General features: G+C 35.5%; 1 protein-coding gene across 1 annotated transcript in view; it reads right to left on the bottom strand.

Moving 5' to 3' along the window:
* The window catches only part of ZRANB3 (zinc finger RANBP2-type containing 3), a 238,159-nt gene that overhangs the window by 81,293 nt on the left and 132,987 nt on the right, over positions 1–23,879 (bottom strand). The window contains exons 7-9 of the mRNA XM_074212007.1: positions 13,431–13,516; positions 8,529–8,700; positions 6,736–6,870 (exon numbers count right to left, since the gene is read on the bottom strand). Coding sequence (XP_074068108.1) covers positions 6,736–6,870; positions 8,529–8,700; positions 13,431–13,516 — 393 coding nt within the window. The remainder of the gene's footprint in view (positions 1–6,735; positions 6,871–8,528; positions 8,701–13,430; positions 13,517–23,879) is intronic.

The following is a 23,879-nucleotide window of genomic DNA, read 5'->3' on the forward strand; positions in this document are numbered from 1 at the left end:
ATAAAAATTGATTGTTAGAGGATCAAAAAGAATGTTCTCAAAGAAACAATTTGATCACAGTCAAGACAAAAAATTTATTTAATCCATCAGGTATAAGTCTAATAAAGTAAATCAGTTTTATACAACATAACTATCATATATTAAAATGCTTCTACAAGAAAAATAAGTTTAGAGTAACAATTTGGGGTGCCAGACCCACAAGAGTCCCGAGTTTGAAATAAGACTTTCATTCTAACCAACTCCATCACTGGTCTAAAGAAGGATATGTCAGTTGCTTAACATCAAATAAAGAATTAGGGGCAAAACTGGAAGCAAAAGTTAGGTCTTCCAGGTACTATTTTACTGCTCCTTTTCACTGTCTTGTGCTAAACTAGAGAATAAAGAAAATGTTTCAGAGAGATAATTTGGGAAAATAAAGGGGGAGAAAAATACATTAAAATACTTAAAGCTTGCAATATTTGCTAAAGAATAAAATATTTACAATTTGCAAAGAAAAAAAAAAGGAAAAAATCAAAAACTCCAAGCATAATGAACCATTCAGGATTAATTTTCCCAATTATTAAGGTTTCAGTACATTTGGTATAATACACTGTTCATAGCATTGAGCTGTAGGCAGCACATGTAATCTCAGATTTACCTAAGAAGACAAAAATAAGGTGAAATGTTACTTTGTTTTATAGAATAACAAAGTTTTAAATATAATTTTCTATTATATTTACTTATGCTTTAATCAAAATTAAATTTAAAAGTTGTAAAAAGAAAGGATGAAACATAAAGTATCTTCCAAAAGGCCTTCCAGGAGATTTTATGGTGTCTGGGATGGTGCTTTTATTATCATTAAGTAAAATGTATTAAAAGATCACTTGTTATTAGGTTTCACAAGAGCAATCTATTTCAATTTTTTGGAACCTTATTTTCTAAAACTAATAATCTTAACATAAATAAATATATTATTATATAAATGAAGGCAGACTGGATCTGGACCTCTGGGAACTACATTTTACATTTTCAGAAGGGAACTGATAAGCTCGAAGGTGTTTTAAAACTCAAGAATTCCTAGGGAAGGACCAAGTTTTAGAATAGTTTTTGGTTTAGAGAAAAACATAGTTAAGCAAGAGATCCTGTAAAATATATGAAGAATAATATGTTGGGTATTTTGTTGGGGGGTGGGGTTGGAAGGCAATGGAGTTAAGTGACTTGCCCAAGGTCACACAGCTAGGTAATTATTATTAAGTGTCTGAGGCCAGATTTGAACTCGGGTATTTCTGAGTCCAGGGCTGGTGCTCTATCCACTGCGCAACCTAGCTGCCCCATGTTTTTTTTTTTTTCCAAGGAAAAAAGAATAAGTGGAAAAACTTTTGGAGTAAACTTGGAGTAACATTTTCAGAAGTTAAGCACTTGAAACATTAGCTACTTTATAATGCTTAGCTAATTATTATCTCAATTATAAAGGTTAATCAGAATGACAAGGTTGAAACTGGGTTAAAAAAGAAAAAGCACAAAAAGAATTAAAATGAGTATGTGTATAAAATTATGTCACAGACATTTCAATACTTTGAGCTCATTCATGTAGGTATTCCCTCCAAAGGTACTGGTCACAACTCATCCATGTCTTATCTTAAAAGAATCTTACTTCACATAAATCCTATGGCAGGGAGCTGTCACCAAAGTCTCTTGACATTAGGATGGTTAAGGAAAATGTAGGATGAAGACTCTCTACCTTTTATATCACTCTCCTACATGACTGACTAACTCCCTTTTCTGATCAAATATTAATAATGTCTGGAGATTTTTTGCATTAACTCAATATTGGTGATATAATGCTGAGCAATTATGACCCATCATACTATCTCCACAAACAAATGGACTACAGTTCAAGTCAGTGAGCCATTTTAGTAGGCCATGACTTGCAGGCATAGATCATCATTTTAAGATATCCCAGAACTTCAGGTCTGGGATCACACTGTCTGAATTTTGTCTTTGGAGCTAGCTCTCCCATGATCTAATTTTGTCTCAAACCAGGGAAACCCTAGTAACAGCTAAATGTAGCTTGAGTTTGGTTTTTTCCAAAGGGTCCTCAATTCTTTTTCAAGAACTAAGCAAAGATTACCATGCTCAACATGCTAGAAAGGGATTAGTCTCTAAGTGCTGTTCCTTCCTTGCTATACAGTCTACAGAACTGGTGATAGTTCTCACAAAATTCATGACACTAAGTAGTTCTGACTATTCCCAAAGCATTAATAATATGAGACCTAGGATTAGTCCAGAGTCCGCTTTCCTCTTTTTTTTTCCTGTGGCCTGCATCTTCCTCTTGCTTAGGATGAGCTCTTAGCTCCTTTCATTAGGTCTTGTCATGGTGCTATAGTGACCCTGGCTCCCTAAAGCTCAAATATTAATGATTACTCTCATTGCTTTGTGGCTATCTAGCCAAGAAGTCCTTTTCTCGGGGGTGGGGGTGCAGAGTTTCTACCATGTGTCTATTCAGAACTTTTCAGGCATATTGCCTTTGTCCAGTAATGCCAGAAATAAAAAGTTCAAGTTACTGTGGTTCTATTAGCAATGAATTTGCTCTATGTAAGCATGTCATATTAAAAAGGGGTTTCTGATTGATTCAGAAGACTGGGATCACTGAATGTGATAACGAATTTCATAAAAGCAACCCAGTCCTCTGTTCCACCTATTTTTTCAAGATTCAGCTCATTGTGTTTGTTCAAGATAGCTATACTGATAGATTAGATCAAGAGTTAAATGACTTTCTACAGTGCTTTTTGAATTTATAGAATGCGTTCCAAAAAATCTCACTGATCCTCATGACATCTCTGGAAGGCTGATCCTATTATTGTCTTCATTTTCCAGAAGAAGAAACTAAAGTTGAGGTATGTTAAGTGACTTGCTCAGGGTCATATGGCTAGTAAATGTCTAAGGAGAGATTTGAATTTGGGCCTTCTTGATGCTAGGTACAGTGTTCTATCCACTGTGCCAACCTTTTACCTCAAAACTTCAAATACAGATAACCAGAAGACTTCATCACTTAATGGAAAGTCCTCTCTCATTTGGACTCTTTTGTTGCCATTCTCACTGTAAGTAAATATATCTATTGTTGAGTTCATTAAATCACTGTCAGTAGAATGATTTTCCACTCTAAGAATTTCCTTTGTTAATAATAACATAGGAGGGGCAGCTAGGTGGTGCAGTGGACAGAGAACTGGCTCTGGAGTCAGAAAGACCTGAGTTCAAATCCAGCCTCAGATACTTAATAATTTCCTAGCTGTGTAACCTTGGGATAATACTTAACCCCACTGCCTTGCAAAAAAAAATTTTTTTAAATAGTAAAGACCAAATCAAAATTTTTGTGAAAAATAAAAAAATTAATAAAGGAACAGATATTGACACAAATGATCACCATTTCCTAAGGAAGTCTGATCAAATCACTGAAATAAAGAGTATAAAGGAGCCTCAAAGCTTCCTCAGCCAAAACTTGAGTCACAGCTAGTTTAAACTATTAACTTATTAACAACTTACAGTGGGAGATGATAGATAATAAAAGATGATAAAATGGAAAACTAAAAAGGAATATTGCCTAATAAAATGGTGAAAAAGAACAGAACTGAAAAAAATCTTAAAGTCTGGTTTATGAGCCAATTAAGTTGTTTCATCCCCATAGTATTCCTAAAAGAAACATGTATGACAAAAACACACATGAAATAGAGTAATGTATCGATGTCATTATAAAAATGTATTTTCATCAACAGTAGCAGAAGAAATCTGACACTTTAGTCCCTAAAGTAATATATGAAAAGTAGAAAAGGCATTTGGGAAGATGAAATTGGGAGAAAGGCTATACTAAACTGAGTATAAAGCAAGACAAGTCATCTTGGAAGCAACACAACCTAGAAAGTACTGAAGAGTATTTTTATAAGATCTCAGAGAACAGAAAAAAGAATGGGTCATGCTTATTACTATCAAAAAGTTGACAGAAAGAAGATCAGTTATCAGGGAGGTGACTTTCTCATCTTTATGAGAATGATTCAATATCAGAAACTGATAGGATGTTATCAGTAGAAATGACATTTTAAAAGATGTACTATTATCTTTTGTGCTGCTGTAACCTATCAACTGTGGGACCTTTCCATCTGAATTGAAACTAAAACCTTTCTCTAATGTTCCCCTCATTGGAAGATGAACTTGGGCCTTTTTCTACTTTGCATCTTTAGTGCTTAGCACAGTACTTTGCACAAAGTAAACTCTTACTAACTGCTATTTTAATCATTCATGCACTCATTCATATATACATAGATTCATTTTAAATGATTTTCTACAGTAAATTATATTCTTTATATTCTCACAAATGATTGAAAGATGTAGACAAATACAAGATACAAGATCTTGCTATCATTTGTCAATCACAAGGAACTATTTAATTTGATAAAGAATTATTGTCTTAAAGATGCTTTTCTAAATAAGACTCATACACTTATATATATATAATACAATATACATGCACATGTGCACATGTATTTATATATTTGTATGTATGCATGCATGTAAAGATAAATTCCAGAATAACAGGTTTATTATCAAATACCAAGGGAAATACAGAATAGGTAGAGATATATACTTGCTAAAGTTATTTCCATTGCTATAGATCTCTTGCACAAGGTCCAAATCAAAGAGATGTTCTGATTTTTCCAAAGTGATAAGTCTGGTGATCAATATGAACAAAATCAAGTGGATTGAAATACCTATTGTCCTGACTATATGACAAACACTCTTGGAAGGATAGTTCATTGAGTTGCTCAGTCAGTACAAATCATTTGTTATGCTTTTAATATTCTCAAGCTTTTTCCTGGTGAAAAGACCCATATTTTTAATGCAAATATTCTCCTAGTGATGTTTTTTGACAAATATTTTACCATAAGAATCTCCAAATAATTTAAGTTTACTTTATACAAAAGGCAATGGAGAGATCCACAGTGAGCACAATAAAGTTGCAGTATATTGATGTCCTTCCCTCCAATAAGTGGTTTAAATGTTATTATCACTGAAAAAATGTATGATGGGAAAAGAAAACTGGTCAGTCATGTCCCATGAACAAGAGATAACAAGTGGAAAAGTTGAGGGCTCTGTCAGCTGATAGGAAGAAGATAGATATCCACATAATGGACTGATCTCTGTGAATATTATATGGAAGAACATGGACAATAAACGATCAGAATGAACACTGATAGATTGGTTACAATCTATATCGAATACCTACATAGGTGAGAGAAGAGATCTACTTGTAAAATACTGTGCAAGGAGAAAAATGTAACAAAGGTTGAAAACATGCATAAATATATAGTAATCATATAATAATTATGATAGAAAGTGGAAGATATGAAAAATGAATGAGACAGTACATACAAAATGCTATTGAGGTTCAAGCAAGAATTTCTAATTAGGTTGGGTCAGAAATATGGGTGAATCAAGATGAAGGAGAGAGATAGATAAAGCCATGTGATGTGCTTCCTAGGTTCCAGGTACTGAGCTATGCCCTGAATATAAAAATACAAGAAAACAAGAAAGTACCAACTCTCAAGGAGGTTTCATTCTGATGGGGGGGGGGAGTTAACACATGAAAGAAGAACTGAAAAGGAATGGGGCGAGGATAGTGATTGAGCATGGCTGGGTCCTTCTTAAAAATGTAGGTGATAAAGAAAATGTAGCTGATAAAGAAACCCAGGTCTTCCACATTTTGAGCTGGAAGTCTATGTGATTTTGGGTTGAATTAAATGAAGCATAGTGCTCAGAATATGGTGAGTTATAATTCCATTGTGATTTGTAGTGGTAAATCCACTTCAGGAATATTGTCTGTATAAAGTCCTTGTTAGGACTTTTATAAAAAAAATTGATATCTTAGCAAAAAGTTATACAAGTTATGATGGCATCTTACATTTTGTCTATAAACTGAATTTTTGTGATATTTGGAGATTCATTTAGATTTATAAATTCTAGTGTGATGGAAAAAGCAAAACCAAACCAAAAAAACAATCCTAATGTAGAAGTCAGCACGATATAGTGCCAGAAAATATGAGTCAGAAGACTTGTACTCAGTTCCTAGCTTGGCCAACTATAATACTGCAAGAATCACTTCACATCTCTAAATCTTACTTTTCTCATTTGTGAAAGAAGGTAGACTAAATAAGTAGTGTCAGACTAATAAGTTTATCCCAAATCATATTAAAATGTAATTGGAAATGTTTAACAAAATATATAAAAATAAAATATAACACAGATATTATTCATTTGTGGTTTTCTACAACAATGGGCAGCCTTCAGGGAATTGTTTCTATGTGTTTGATACCACTGGACCAGCTGACTTATAAACTGAGATGCCTCCAGGTCTATGACTCTATAATTACAACTTATAAATTTAAATAGCTTCATTTACAATAAGAAATAAGCAAAGTGATAAACTTATGTATGTATATATATAAAATCTAAAACTGAAGAGAACATATATTTAATTAAATGACAATTTGCTCTAAAAATAAAATGAAACCAACAGAAACAGAAGATAATAAAGTTTTTGTAAGGTTCAACATGAGTGGATGAGAATGCAAAATTTTAGGGTTGAAGTGAACCAGAGGAATGACGCAGGGGACAGTCTCAAAAATAAGAAGTTAAACTAACTAAATTATTTGAAATAATTTTCATCAAGAATAAAATAGAATTACACAGAAATTTCAAGAATACCTTGGCAATAGCTGTTTGTTTAAACATGCGGGTCATCAGCCCCATGGCTTGAAAAAAGTAGCTACCAGTCTCGGTGGCACCAGAATGTGAAGCCCTCATTAATTTCTCCCACTCTTCAAAGCTAGTATTCAATTCCTATGTGGGAGGAAAGAACAATGTTTAGAAATACAGCATAAAGGGCAGAACAATTAATGTAACTGTGAATCATGTCCTACTTTTTTCTGATACAGAAAGGTACGGAGAAGAGAAAATTCCCAAAGATACCAGGCTGCTCATACAAAAACGTCAATGCAGAGGTAGGTCAGTCACATGTTCCTACCAATTATAGAAACCAATGACAAGCTGTGGGTGAAAATAAAGCACTTTGCTAACATCATAAATCAAATACAAAGAGCTTTCTCTTAAGGAGAAATAATTTGCAAAGCAAGAAGAAAAAAAATCTAATTATATAAGAAAAGAGGACATAGAAAAAATATATGGTAACAAGTTATTTTTTACAGCAAGATATAGTTTTATTTAAACAGGAATAAAGACTTGGGGAACGTTAATTAATTTTTAAAAATGCAGTAGAATTAGACATTGACTTTCTTCAATTATATTTTCTTTTAAAGTCTTGGAATAACTGAATATAAAGTCACTTTATTCTTATTTCAGAAAGAATACTGAAAAAAATGTTTGGCATATATTGCCTGATTGGAAAATGATACAGTTTCTGTCAAAAAGTCTCTTATATAAGCCCAGATTTAAGCAGATTTAACAATATGAAAACTAAATTCTTCAGATGTAAGTGCATATGAGGTTTCAATGTAATTTTAGTTTTCTAGTGTGATGATTAGTACATTTCACAGGGTGATAACAGAGTTGGAAGCAGAACTCTGGGGTTGTACCCAAATTATACAAGTAGATAGTAGACTATCCTGTCCTCAAAAATCTCCAGACCCCATAATCACCATTAATAATTAATTCATAAATGCTCTGAGAAAATAAATCTTTCCTTAATGTTCAAGATAAGTACTTCTTGCTGTAATATTAGTTCTCTTATTCAGTCATCAGAGGAAAAAGATTATTTATCACTATTTCTATAAAATGATTGTCCACATGCTTAAAAGCTATAATTATATTTCTTTTCAGCATTTTTGCATCAAAAGAACATAAAGAACAGTTCATTTTCTCTACTTTAGTATTCCCTAAACTCATTTGGCCCTGGAAAAACTTATGGGCTTGACAAAACTCATCATCATTGACCCAGAGAGCATAAGCTGCCACAAGGATAAAGGTTGAGGAAGGAGATTTTAAAGTAGAATTCAGTCTAATTTTATATATGAAAAACTTCATCATCAATGTTCTTAAAACATATAACTTCATGTTTAATAACTTAGTATTTCAATGTTAGTTACAATATTGAAATTTTCTCATAGAGCACCTATTCACTTTGAACAGCACGTTTCTACTGTACAATGGAGTCTGGGAAATGATTCCCTAATTAATTATAACTTTTGCAGGGAAGCGACTTTTTAGATCAGCAAATATTTTTCAAAATGAACATTTTGCAATAACTTTATTATTTTTATTTTTTTATTTTTAGGTTTTTGCAAGGCAATTGCCCAAGTCCACACAGCTAGATAATTATTAAGTGTCTGAGATCTGATTTGAACCCAGGTACTCCTGACTCCAGGGCCAGGGCTCTATCCACTATGTCACCTAGGTGCCCCTACTTTATTACTTTTAGAAATAACTTGCAAAAGTATATTTTTTTTAGGAAATGATTTTCAAACAAATTAAAGGATCCTTACCTTAGCTGCTGCAGATGGAAGATCAAATGGAATACGCTGTCTGATTTTAGGGGGTAGCTGGGTTAAAACTTCAGTCTTTAATCTCCTGATCATTATATTACTTAAAAGCTGATGAAGTTCCCCTAGATTTGATGCACCTCTGCAGTCCCACTGAGCTCTTTTACCAAAATACCTGAAAAACGAAGGAAGCATGCTACATTAGGAACTGACTTAATGTGGAATTATTTTCACAATGAAGGGCTAAACATTCTTCACAGCTGTCTTTCAATGCAATCTAGTTACAATAACCTCTCTTTTCAATGTTACATCAAATGTTACACTCTACTAGTTATGACCCTGGCTAAGGCTACTATCATGTGTTACTACCATGATTTTTGAGCTCTCCTTTGATTCATTAAACATGAAGCTATTAATGTTATTAAGGCACAATTCTAATCATTTTACTCTACTACTCAAAATCTGAGAACAGCTTCTCTACAACCTATGGAATGAAACAGAAATATCTTCTTCTGTTAATCAAAACCCTTCGTAATCTGGAACTGAGTTTTCCAGATTTTTATCTCACATGCCTTCCTCTAATACTAGCTAAACTGGATTATTCTCAACACTATACTTTATTACTTTGCTGCTTTTTGCATCAACTGTTCCCTAGGAGTTAAATGTCCTATTCCTGTCTTTAACCTTAAAAGCCCAGCTTAAATACTAGCTTTTTCCTCTACACAGATGAAAGTGATCTTTTCTTCATCTAGCACAGGTCCCTCCCCTCAGTTTCACTTTTGTTTGTTTTTTTAGTTTTTGCAAAGCAATGGAGTTAAGTGGTTTGCCCAAGGCCACACAGCTAGGCAATTATTAAGTGTCTGAGACCGGATTTGAACCCAGGTACTCCTGACTCCAGGGCCAGTTCTCTATCCCCCGTACCACCTAGCCGCCCCTAGTTTAAGTTTTTTTTTTAATCTTTGTTGGATTTACTTCTCCTAAGTCCCAATTTTATTTAATGGCTTCTTTTGTGGATAGAGAAAGCAAAAATCATTATATTGCTTACTGAAAGCAAGTGGTCATTGCATTTGTGTTCAGTGACCAATTGGCCTAATGAAAAGTCAATTTTGTCAGTTCAATTCAAGTACTGGGGGTAGTATTTTATACTAGGAATTACAAAAAAATGAAACAATGCCACTCTTTTCATTTAATTATTTTCTGCTATTGAGATGTACTTATTTTCATAAATTTTTCATTTTATACTAGTATTTTATACCAGTATTTTATACATAAAAACCAAAGAATGCAGGGTTAAAATTCATTCTCATTCTCTACTAATTACCTTTTATGAAGAAATTGCTGTTTTAGACCAAGGTGGAGAGAAAAAGTCTGGACCAATAAATCAATAAACATTTAATAAGTATCTACTATGTCCAAAGTCCTGTGTTTGATTCTTAACATACAGAGTAAGAAATGGAATATTCTTTGCACTCAAGGGGCTGAAATGTTATTAGGGAGACAACCTAATGCAATACTAAAGGGCAGGGCAGTAAAAGGAGTTAGGTTGAGAATCCAATTGCAGAGGGATAATAACTGAGCCCAGGGGGAGTGAAATAACTAAGTGAGATACTGTAGAGAGAGAAGAAGATGGGAGTCTTGCAGAACACCCGCAGTTAGTGAGCCTGACCCGGGAAAAAGACCAAGAAGGAACACAAAGATATGGCAGACTGCATTATCAGCTGTTATATTATACTATATTATAATGATTGGTAGAGAAAACTGCCACAAAAATCTAGAAAGAGCATATAGGAAAAAAAAGTAGTAAACTGATTGCGAGAGGACAAGAAACATGAGAACTGAGAAAATGTCAATAAATTTATCACTTAAGAGATTTTTGTAACTTTGAAGAAAACAGTTTTAGTTGAATGATAAGGTTGAGAAATGAAGAACTAAGTCACCTTGGATTGGAGTAAACTTGAACCTTAACCTTTTAAATTTTTAAAAGACAGAATTACTTCTCTCCCTGCCTTTCTGTATACATCATCATAAATGCTGGGGAAAAGGTAGAATTTGTTTGGCTAACTTAATGGAATTCTTTGAGTGGCAAATAAAGGAGAAAATTAGAGATTTTACTTAACCTTTCTAAAACCTTCTTCTCAAGATTCCATATCAAGAATTAAAATAATGATTCAGTCACAATAAGACTGAGGAGGAGGCTTCCCTGTCATGGATATGGAACTGTGCTACAGACAGGAAATAAATGATAGGGATAAATGATACTTCTGTGAAAGGAGAAATCTAAAGTGCTAGATTCCTCAAAAATCATTGGTAGGATCAGTCTTATTTAACATTTTAATAAATGATCTGAAGGAGAGAATGTGTAAATTGTTAGATGATAGTAAATTCTTCCAAGTAGCAAAGAAATAAGACAATGGAGATAAATGATAAGAAAAAAATCTTATGAGTTTGTGAAAGTGGCAAGCAAAGTGGCATATGAATTATAATTTGAGAAAAATAATGCTATTTATAAAATAAAAGGCTCTGAGCTAACAGTTAGAAAGTAGGAAATAAACTTGAAAGTTTTTGTATAACAGTAATCCTTTTTTTCTTTATTAAAGATTTTCTTTATTTTGAGTTTTACAATTTTCCCCTAATCTTACTTCCCTGCCCCCACCCCCCACAGAAGGCAATTTGTCAGTCTTTACATCTTTTCCATGATATATACATTGATCCAAATTGAGTGTGATGAGAGAGAAATCATAACCTTAAGGAAGAAACATAAAGTATAAGAGGCAGCAAGATCAGACAATAAGATATCAGTTCCCCCCCACCCTAAATTTAAGGCAATAGAGTCCTTGGTCTTTGTTCAAACTCCACAGTTCTTTCTCTGTATACAGATGGTATTCTCCATTGCAGACAGCACTAAATTGTCTTTGACTGTTGCACTGATGGAATGAGTGAGTCCATTAAGGTTGATCATCACCCCCATGTTGCTGTTAGGGTGTAGTGTTTTTCTGGTTCTGCTCATCTCACTCAGTATCAGTTCATGCAAATCCCTCCAGGCTTTCCTGAATTCCCATCTCTCCTGGTTTCTAACAGAACAATAGTGTTCAATGACATACATATACCACAGTTTGCTAAGCCATTCCCCAATTGAAGGGCATTTACTTAATTTCCAATTCTTTGCCACCACAAACAGGGCTGCTATGAATATTTTTATACAAGTGATGTTTTTTACCCTTTTTCATCATCTCTTCAGGGTATATATTCAGTAGTGGTATTGCTGGATCAAAAGGTATGCATATTTTTGTTGCCCTTTCAGCATAAGAATAGCAATTCTTAAAGTATGGACTATCTCCCGGGGTGGGGGTGTGTGTGTCTTAAAAGTCAAAATTATTTTAAAAATAAAATTAAGACATCATTTGCCTATTAAAATACTATTTCATTTTTCCAACTATGTATCTGTGAGGTAAGATTTTCTTCATATTTCAGCCAAAGCACAAACCGATCAAATTCTGAAGCAGATATGAAAATCTAGTCATCTTCTACTAAGTCACACATTGAAGGAATTATAAAAAAATGAAACAATGCCACTCTTCTCATTTAATTATTTTCTGCTATTGAGATGTACTTATTTTCATTAAAATGTTATTTATATTACATTTAATATTACATTTATAGCATATAATAGGTCTATTATTAATTTAAATAAATGTTTTGAAATTTTATCAGTTTAATTTCTACTACAGTAAATATTGACATAAAGCTCTCTGGGCTCCCTCAATAATTACTAAGCGTGTAAAGAGGTCCTGAAACCAAAAAATTTGAAAAATGTTGCTCTGAAGACATCATTTCAGTGTTGAAAAAGGGCAAAAAAATTTTGGTCATCACCAAAATGATAAAGAAAAAACAAAATATCATCTTATTCATAATCAGCCAGTATATTATTTGTTACGCTGGTCAGGCAATAGAATAGTAACCTTAAGCTTCCTAACAGTATCTAGAATGTTGCCAAATGATGATGCAGTGGAAAATCAACTGATTTTAAGAGATGACTGCTGATTTGTGAAATTAAGAAAGGAAAGAGTTTTGGAATTGTATAGTACTAAAAAGAATAAACCTTGTTATCTAATTTTCCATTTTGTGTATATGTGGTTTGTTTGCTTTTTAAAATCTAAAGGAGGTACTAATGATTATAGTGTCCAAGGTAGTACTCATTTAAATTTACCATCACAAGCTGACTTCATTAAATAAAACCATTTAGTAATCAGAGAAAAAAAATTAAAAATGAGTCAATCCATACTCTAAACTGAAATTATAGAATTGTAATTTCTTGATACTCTGCAAAAACTTCTACAATTGTTTTTCTGGCTAACTTTATTTTAATTAAAAGGCAAAGCTGGAATACAAGAATACAATGACTTACTAGTTTTATTGGCCTTATTCTTTTTCTGAGATGTTAAGAAGACTTTGATTTTCTTATGAACAATCAACATCTTTGACTGTGAAAGATTAGAAACTCATTAAGTCTACTGTTATACTTTAAAAGGGAAACTACACATAAATGACCTTAATAATATTTATATAATTTATGCAATTTTCTCTAGGGAACATTAATCCAAACTTTTAAGATCTTTCCCAATTAAGATCTTAGGTCAGCTTATATGTAAATTTAATGAGATTGTAATTTATTGCATCATTCAACAAATTATACCAATGTGAAAACTATTGATTAATATCCTATTTACAATCCTATAGCAATTGCATAACTCAATCTAGAGTTGAATGCGTTTATATGTTTATCTATGTATATATCTATATAATATGTGTATCTATATACACACACAATATAAAACATACATTAGAGAGAGAGAGAGAGAGTGAGAGAGAGAGAGAAAGTTAGAGAAGATGTATAGGAGTAGGTACCTGACATGAGCATTACAGTATCTTTTTGCATATTCAGTCCATGTTCCAAATTGTTTTGGGAAAAGTGCATCAATCTGCATAAAAAGCTAAAAACAATAACAAAAAAGTTAATATAGGCACGTTTTTAATTTAACCTAAATTATTTAAAGCATATTATGCTAATAATATTTTAAATTCTCTTCAAACAATAACTTAAAAATTTTTCTTCATCAACTGAAAATATGATGTTTTAGCAGCAGTCTATCAATAACCATTTTGTTGTGTGGAATACTTTTTTATATCCTAGGCACTAGAGATACAAAGACAAAATGAAAACGTCCCAGTCCTCAAGGAACTTACATTCTATTGGGAGGATGTGAAGTATCATGTACACATATGTAGTATATACAGAAAACAAATACAGGGCAATTTCAGTGTAATACATTAAGAGCTCAGGAGTATCATGAAAGGTCTCTTGTAGGAAGGATTTAGGACCTGAGCTAAGCTTTGAAGGAAACTAAGTAGGGTTGCTAAGAGATAGAGATAAGAAGTGAGTACTAGGCAGGGCAATCTGTGTAAACATAAGGATACTAGAGATGGAATGCTACGTGGGAAGAGAGATATATGTAAAGTCTACAAAGGTAAGCTAGAGTCAAAATATAAAAGCTTTAAAATAGGGAGACAGTGGAGTTTAACTGAGGAGGGAAGTGACATGGTAAAAAAAATACAATTTAGGAAAAATACACTTTGGTAGCTGCATGTAAGATGGTCCCCAACGTGAAATAGGCTATTGCAATGACCTACATAAGAAGTGATAAGAACCAGATCTAAGATAGGAGTCCCAAGAGATGTGGAAAGAGGAGACAAATACAAGAAACGTGAAAGTCAAAACAAAAAGACTTGGGAATTGATTGGATATATAGAATTAAGAAGAGATGGGAGTTGCTGATAGAGTTAGGTGGCTAATCTGGGCAACTGGACACACATTGTTATTGCCTCTGACAAAAATAGAGACATTAGAAAGAAGCATTTGAGAAAAAGGATAAGGAGTTTCATTTTAGACATGAGTTTGAAATGACTGTGGCATAATGGTTTGAAACAACTATAGTACAACAATTTGAAACATCTAATAAGCAGCTGGTAATATGAGACTGGGGAACAAGTGAGAGACTACATATATAGAGACTAGAATATATAGATCCAGGAGCCCTCTATTTCTGAAGAGAGGATAAGTAAGCCTGAGAGTTGTTATGTTTACAAAGACAGAAAGTATAGATAGAGAAAAGGGTTAAGCACAGAATGCTGAGATTTACTTAAGAGTTAGAGACTGCTATGATACCAAAGCAAACTAAGAAAGAACAGTCAACTGAGGAGGAAAACCAGGAGAGACTGGCAGTATGAAAACAGAGGACATGAGTCTTCTTTTCTACATAGGAAAAAGTTGTCTAAAGTAAATGTTACAAAGATTAAGGATAAAAATTGGCAAAGACCTATGGATTTGATTTAAGAGATCATTGGTAACATAGTTTGGATGAAATGTTGAGAAGAGAATAAGAGAGGAAGCAATGGAAACAAAAAGAGTAAAGGACTTTTTCCAGATATTTGGTTGAAGACATGGAAAGATCAAGTGAGGGTTTTTTAAAAATGAAGCGATCTGGGGGGCAGCTAGGTGGTGCAGTGGATAAAGCACTGGTCCTGAAGTCAGGAGGATCTGAATTCAAATCTGGCTTCAGACACTTAATAATTGCCCAGATATGTGACCTTAGGCAAGTCACTTAACCCCATTGCCTTAAATAAATGAAATGAAATTTTAAAAAAGATGAAGGGACCTGGTGATATTTAAAAGCAGCCAGGAATGAATCATACTTCAGAAATTTAAAACATGGGTGTTCTGGAGTAATGGAGATGGGAAGGGATAGAATCAAGGGCACATGTAGTGAGACTGATCTCAGCAAGAAGGAAAAAGAAAAAGGACTATTATCTACATCAAAGTAAAGGAAGAGAAATGAGGCAAAAAAGTCAAGGAATCATGAGATATAGAGTAAGGAGAAGAGGAAGCTCAAGGTTAATGGTTTCTATTTTGTCAGTAGTGTAGCAACAAAGTAACCTACAGTGATGCCACATGGGGCAGAGGGTGAGGGATACATAAAAGGAAAATATAAGATTTAGAATAGATGCTGTGTGTATTGATACAAAGAATTAATAAGGGAATAGTAAAAAATCCATTGCTTCTGGAAGATCTGAGTTGAGACCAGATCACATAATTCTATACTAGATCTAATCAACATGGTATATAAACCACTCAGTAATTTCAGGAGAAGCAAATGGTGGAAATAATTAAGAATTAGGTGGTCATGGTTGACTGGACAAAGGACTGGCTATTTATAAGCTTAAGAGCAGGAAAGGAAGGAAATAAAGCTAGAATCAAGGTGATGACCTGTGAGAAGGACTGGAGGTTATGATTAGAATGAAGAAGAGGTTTAGGAGGAATGAACCACAGATTAGATGGATTGATGGGATTTTGTCAAAGAAAATTTCAGAATTGCTCTTAGAAGTGGAAGTGATTAATGATGAAATCAAGGGTGTGATATTTCCTTTTGTGCATGGCCCACATTGAGAAAAGGAGCAGGTCATAAGTATTGAGGACCTAGAAGGTCAAGGCATTTGAGGGAGCAACTATATGTATGTAAATGGGTAGGGTTGTCAGTTTTTTGAAAAAGGAGTGAAAATGACATAGGGGTTGGTACAGAATTGCCATTAAGACCTATTCCTAGAGGAATATTTTGGCAATGTGAATGTCAAAGTCAAAGAAAAGATGTGGCCATAACAAGTCTGGAATTTTTGAGCCTAGAACGGTTCCTTAAGGTTGATAGGATTGTTGCTGGTCCTACAGGTGAGAAATCTGGGGATCTGACCCTAGAGTTGAGATCTAATAGTTAAGACACAGGTGCCAGTTTGAGTCCTTGTCTAAAGGTACCCAGCACTGAGGCTCAGGTCCTGAGGTGAGTCCTGGGGGGAGATATATATATGTCTTTTTCTGATCACAGGATAGTTGTGATAGAACCAATCTTTAGTTTTGAAAGAGCTGAAGTAGATCCAGGGCAGTAAACTGTAAGATTAAAAATTAGGGGAAAAGAAAAGGAAGACATTATCCTTTTTTTTAATTAAAGATTTTATTTATTTTGAATTTTACAATTTTCCCCCAATCTTACTTCCCACCCGCACCCCCACAGAAGGCAATTTTTACTTTGTTTCCATGTTGTACATTGATCCAAATTGAGTGTGATGAAAGAGAAATCATATCCTTAAAGAAGAAACATTAAGTATAAGAGATAACAAGATCAGACAATAAGATAGTGTTTTTTTTTCTAAATTAAAGGTAATAGTCCTTGAACTCTGTTCAAACTCCATGATTCTTTCTCTGGATACAGATGGTATTCTCCATTGCAGACAGCCCCAAATTGTCCCCGGTTGTTGCACTGATGGAATGAGTGAGTCCATCAAGGTAGATCATCACTCCCATGTTGTTGTTAGGGTGTACAGTGTTTTTCTGGTTCTGCTCATCTCACTCAGCATTAAGTTCATGCAAATCCCTCCAGGCTTCCCTGAATTCCCATCCCTCCTGGTTTCTAATAGAACAATAGTGTTCCATGACATACATATACAACAGTTTGCTAAGCCATTGCCCAACTGAAGGACATTTACTTGATTTCCAATTCTTTGCCACCACAAACAGGGCTGCTATGAATATTTTTGTACAAGTGATGTTTTTAACCTTTTCATCATCTCTTCAGGGTATAGACCCAGTAGTGGTATTGCTGGATCAAAGGGTATGCACGTTTTTGTTGCCCTTTGGGTGTAACTCCAAATTGAAGACATCATCCATAAGTCTTTTGATAATAATTAACTTGAGCCTTAAAGACTCTTAAGACATCTGTGCTCTGAATTACCCTGTAAGAGGACAGGAAGGGCCCAGAGGTCTCTGCCAGTGACCTTCAGGAAGCTGAGGCTATACAAGTTTCGACAATAAGAAGCAGGTGGAAGAAAATATTCTATTTCCCAGAGCATCCCTCTAGTAAGAAACTTAAGGAGTCTGAAAGCTTACAGTGCTGCCTTCTTTCCTTCTTATCCACTATCATCTCAACCCATTTATGTTCCAGAGTTATTACCCTTTGGCCATTCCTCTTCCCTTGATTCCTTCCATTTAACATATACATTAGCTTCTGCTACCAGGTACCCTGCAGTAGAAAACAATAATAACACTATTTTGCCACTTGCTGATGTCTGAAACAATCATTGATTAATCCATGTAATCCTGATGAATAACCAATACTTACATTCTATAAGATTGTTATCTCATCTTACATTCTATAGGATTGTTATCTCATCTCAGTTAGGATCAAATAACATTTTTTCAATCACTAAGCAAATTCAATTTTTTTCAAAGACTAATTTATCCTAATTCATGAGAGGTGGAAACTAAAATGACTTCAGTGTCATGTTTTTAACATGCTTTATGAAGTGTAAAGAATACTTTACTAGGGTAGGGGCAGCTAGATGGTACAGTGAATAGAGCACTGGCCCTGGAGTCAGGAGTTCCTGAGTTCAAATCCGACCTCAGACACTTAATTACCTAGCTGTGTGGCCTTGGGCAAGCTACTTAACCCCATTGCCTTGCAAAAAAAGCAAAACAAAAAAAAGAATAATAAAATTTAAAGAAAAGTATTTCTAACACTTAAAAGTTTTTCTTCCTAAGGCAATAAAAAAATTTAATACTACAGTGAGTACATTGTTTTCCATTTTTACTGAATACTCAAAGATTCATTAGATATTCCAAACATGTATTCATATTCTTGAGGGGGTCTTGATTTAAAAATCCTCATTCATTGGCTGATCTCTATAGGGAAAAAAAAAGCTTTTGGCAAAAATGGAACGTTACTATAAAAAATCTATAAGTATCTATAGATTGAGAAATAACTGCAATATTTTCCTTTAAATTTTGGTTTTAATACACACACACACACACACTATTTCCATTAGGATAGAGCTTAGCAATATATATACTATTTGCATTAGAATAGAGCTTAGCAATATACCTGGCATATAAAGTGTCATTAAATTCTTGATAACTCACTCACTCATAACTGATATCTCTGTGTAGATGATTCTCAAATCTAGGAAACTCTATCTCTGGGCTCCAATGCTCTATTGATGATTCCCAGTATCTCAAATTCAACATGAACAAAACAGAACTCATCATTTGAACATGTTCATCAAGAACAAAACAGAACTCAAGCATTTATAAGGACTAATTATGTTCCAAATAAGGAAAAAGGGGAAAAGTTCTTGCCCTCAAGGAATTTACATTTTAATGGGAAAGTTAACATATACACAAATAGTTTTATACAAGAGATAAATTAAGTAGATGAAATGGAGCTTTAGAGCTAAAGACTATATTCAGTAGACAGACAAGAAAGGCCTGCAGTAGAAAACAATGCTTCATCTACTTCCTGTTGGAAGCCAGGGATTCTAAGAGGTGGACTCTGGAGAAGGGGTGGGGGTGAGGGGTGGGGATGAAGAGTCATTGCAGGGGTGGCTAGGTGGCACAGTGGACAGAGCACTGGCCCTGGAGTCAGGAGTCTGAGTTCAAATCCAGCCTCAGACAGTTATTAATTACCTAGCTGTGTGGCCTTGGGCAAGCCACTTAACCCCACTGCCTTGCAAAAAAAAAAACAAACCTAAAAATAAAAGTCATTGCAAAGGTATGGGGTCAAAAGATGAAACTCCTTCTGTGAAAGACAATATCCAGACCTGTACAACATGCCTGAAAAGGAGGAAGGAGCCAGGTTTTGAAGAGCTTTAAATAACTAGAGTTAAGAAGGAGCTATTAGTGTTGGGGGGGGGGGGGGGAGTGGAGGATTAAAGGGGAGCAATTGGCAGACCTAAGGGCTATTAATTACTTCAACATCTACATGGAAAATGGATGAGAAGAGAGAAACTTGACAGAGTTTGAACAAAAGTGGCAACTACATTAAGTGGAAAGAAGTTAGGGAGGAAAAAATGGCAAGATTTGGCCATGATTAGCTATGTAGGTTGAACAACAGTGAGGAGTGAAGGACAACTCAGAAATTGTGATCTTGGGTATCTGGCCGGATGCCAATGTTCACAAGATAAGAATTAAAATTCACAAGGCATCATTTTTTTCTTTTTTTTGGGGGGAAGGAAGAAGCAGGGCAGACAGTATTTATTTACTTATTTTTATATAAATGTTTTTATACATTACTAAATATTCTTGTTTAAGAGTAAACATAATACCCCCCAAAAATATAGACCTGCATGAGCAATACAGAGAAAAAAATTAAAATTATAAATAATGTTAATAGGAGCAGTGACATGGCGCAGTGGATGGAGCATCTGCACAGGAATCAGGAGCACCTGACCCCAAATCCTGCCCCAGACACCCAATAATCACCCAGCTGTGTGACCCTGGGCAAGCCACCCCAACCCCACAACCCTGCAAAAACAAAACAAAATAAAACAAAATAAAATAAAGTAGTAGTAGTAGTAGTAGTAGTAGTGGCCAGGTGGCACAGAGGAAAGAACATTGGCCCTGGAGCCAGGAGCACCCAGGTAGAAATCTGGCTTCAGACACGCAACAATCACCCAGCTGTGTGGGCCCAGGCAAGCTACCCAACCCCATTTGCCCTGCAAACCCCCCAAAATAATGATGATGATAATAATGATAGTAATAATAATAATAATAATAATGATAATAATAATAATAGTGCTTCAATCTGTGTTCCAACACTTCCAGCTCTTTCACGGGTGGATCACATTCTTTAGGATAAGTCCATCACTAAAGTTACTTCCATATTTTTCCACTGTTGCCATTGCTGATCGCAACTCCCTCCATTTGTACTTCCCCACTACCATATATTATATTTTCTCTCTCCTTTCACTCTGTCCCTGTTCTTAAATGTGCTGTAGGGTAGCTGAATCGTGCATCAGACAGATTGGCAGCCCTGGGGCCAAGACCACATACCACTCCTTAGGTCCAGCATCCACCCAGCCCTATGGTACCAGACAGGCCATCCAATCCCAGCCCCTTGGAGAAATAAAAAAGAAAATGTGTTATATCTGACCACTCTCTTCCCATGGTCCACCCAAATCCCCTCCTTCCCCTTGTCCCCCCTTCTCACTCCAGATGTCTATATCCCATTGAGTATATATATGCTGTTTCCTCTTCTAGCCACCTCTAATGAGAGCGAAGGTTTCCTCATTCCCCCTTGCCTTCCCCCTTCCATATCATTGTAATAGTTCATTGTAATAAAAAAACCCTTATTATATGAAATCTCTTAGCCTATTCCACCTCTCCTTTCTCTTTCTCCCATTACATTTCCCTTTTAGCCATTGACTCCATTTTTACACTGTATAATATCTTCAAATTCAGCTTTCTCCTGTGCTTCATCTATAAAAGCTCCTTCTACCTGCTCTATTAAATGAGAAGGTTCATATGCGTATTATCAGTATCATTTTTCTATGCAGGAATACATGTAGTTCATCATCATTAAGTCCCTATGTTTTATCCTTCTCCACCACTCTCTATGCTTCATCTGAGTCCTGTATTTGAACATCAAACTTTCTGTTCAGCTCTGATCATTTCAACAAGAACATCTGAACTTCCCCTGGTTCACTGAAAGTCCATCTTTTTCCCTGGAAGAGGATATTCAGTTTTGCTGGGTAGTTGATTCTTGGTTGCATTCCGAGCTCTTTTGCCTTCCGGAATATTATATTTCAAGCCCTACAAACTTTTAATGTAGTTGCTCCTGAGTCCTGTGTGATTCTGACTGCAGCTCCACGATATCTGAATTGTGTCCTTCTGGCTGCTTGTAATATTTTCTCTTTGATTGGGAGTTCTGGAACTTGGCTATATTCCTGGGGGTTGTTTTGTTTGGATGTCTTTCTCAGGGAGATAGGTTGATTCTCTCAATTTGTATTTTGCACTCTGCTTCTAGGATATCTGGGCAATTTTCCTGTAGGAAATCTTTAAAAATGACATCAAGGTTCTTTTCCTGATCATGACTTTCAGGTATTCCAATAATTTTTAAATTCTCTTTCCTGAATCTGTTTTCCAGATCAGTTGTTTTTTTTTTCAATGAGATGTTTCACATTTTCTTGTAATTTTTCATTCTTTTGGTTTTGAAGTATTATGTCTTGATTTCTTGTAAAATCAGCAGTTTTCCTCAGTTCCATTCTACATCTGAAGGATTTGCTTTCTTCAGAGAGCTTTCTTATTTCTTTTTCCATCTGGCCAATTCTGCTTTTTAAAGCATTCTTCTCCTCAATAACTTTTTAAATTGTTTTATCCATTGGACCTATGCTGGTTTTTTTTTTTTTTTTACAATTTTGCAAGGCAATTGGGGTTAAGTGGCTTGCCTAAGGTCACACAGCTAGGTAATTATTAAGTGTCTGAGGCTGGATTTGAACTCAGATACTCCTGACTTATGGGCTGGTGCTCTATCCACAGCACACTCAGCCGCCCTTCTATGCTGGTTTTTAACATGTTATTTTCTTCAGCAATCTTTTGGATCTCCCTGACTAAGCTGCTGACTTCTTTTTCATATTTTTCCTGCATCTCTCTCATTTCTTTTCCCAATTTTTCTTCTATCTCCCTCACTTGATTTTCAGTCTTTTTTGAGCTCTGTCATAGCCTGAGCCCAATTTCCATTTTTCTTTGAGTCTTTAGATGCAGGAGCTTGTACTTCCTCATCTTCAGATTGAGTATTTTGATCCTTCTTGGTATCACAGACAAACTATTTCTCAGTGGTGTTCCTCTTTTTTTTCCTGCTTACTCATTTCTCCAGTCTGTGCCTGGTTTTGGGGTGCTTCCTGAGCTTTTGAATATTATTGGGACACTACCCCCCCCAAGGATCTCCATGTCTTCCCTCCTGGTCTGTGAATGACCACAAGTACACCCCTCTGCCACAGGGCTGAGGTGAAGGGGTCCCTGCTGTTCTACAGGGGGCCTAGAGTGTGATCAGGATCTAAATGTGGTCAGAGCCCCAGAGTCCTGTTCCAGGAACAGAGGACAGACCTCAGTAGTCTCTCTCTCCTCTCCCCTCCCTAGACTGAGCACTCAAGTCTGGGGGCTCCTGCTTACCAGCTCCGCCTGCTTCTGCTTCCTGTATCTGGGCTGCTGTGGCCATGCTGCTAATAGAGTTTCTGGAGGGCTGGGCTTTGCTCTTGCACTGGCAGAGGCCCCCCAGCTGATCTTTCAAGTTGTGCCCGGTGCTACCCGGGGTGTGGGCCAGGAAATGGCCCCCCTTTGCCCCCCCCACTACTGCGAGCTGCGGCTCCCAGGCACCCTGGGCCTGCCTCTGGGAGGCTGAAGTTCCTTCACTCTGGCAGGCCACCCCTCTAACTCCATGGATCGGAGCCTTTCCGCTATTTTCCAGGTTACCCTGGGCTGGAGAACTGCCTCACTGGATCCCCCTGTGGGTTCTGTCACTTGAAAATTGAGTTAAGAGTTCTTATTTTATAAGTTTTGAGAGAGAGCACATAAGAGAGGATCTTCTCCTGTCGCCATCTTGGCTCTGCCTCCCAGGGCAAACAATATAATCCATTTTTGACATGCTGAATTAGATTAGTCAGATCTCTGCCTTGAAATGCCCAACAGATAATTGGTGATATGTAGGAGAACTCAGGAGAGGGAGTTTTGGGAGATTAGATAAGATAGATATGTGTGTGTGTGTGAAAGGTTCTGTTCCTTTTGTACTGTGGCCACTCTAAAAGCCTGGAGTTATATACATATATCATAGAATCATTAACATAAAGATAAGTGAACCCAAAAGAAGAGATGAGATCACCCACTGAGAAAATGTATAAAAAAAAAAGAGAAGAGGACACACATAGATGAATATCTAGCAAAGAAGTTGAGAAAGAAGAGTCAAGTAAACCAAGGAGAAGTCATGAAAATCCAAAGAGCATGCAGCAGGAAAAAATGGTCAATGGTGCCAAAGCTGCTCTTTTCTTCTAGGCTTTTTTTACTTTTACTGATGATATAATCATTTGTCTAGTCACCTCCTTTGGTAATTTTAGAATCATCTTTAATTTTTTTTTCCCCTCTCCCCTCCTTTCCCCAGCATATCTACTTATTTGCCAAATACTACGGATAATATTGGTACAAAATATATTTTGTGTCTGTCATTCTCCACATTCACATTTATTCCTCTAGTCCCAAACTTTATTATCTCTTCTGTAATCCACTGTCATAGCATCAAAATCAGTCTTCTTGCTTCCATAATGTTCCATGTGTAACATATCCTCTTTAGAATTGCCATAATCATTTTACTAAAACACAAGTACTACATGACCACATCACGTTCTACTTTCAAAAATTTTTAGTGGCTCAATATTACTTCTATAATAAAATAAACACACCTCTACTTAGCACTTAGGACACTCCACAAA

Source organism: Macrotis lagotis, chromosome 1, assembly GCF_037893015.1.
Source record: "Macrotis lagotis isolate mMagLag1 chromosome 1, bilby.v1.9.chrom.fasta, whole genome shotgun sequence".
Classification (NCBI taxonomy): domain Eukaryota; kingdom Metazoa; phylum Chordata; class Mammalia; order Peramelemorphia; family Peramelidae; genus Macrotis; species Macrotis lagotis.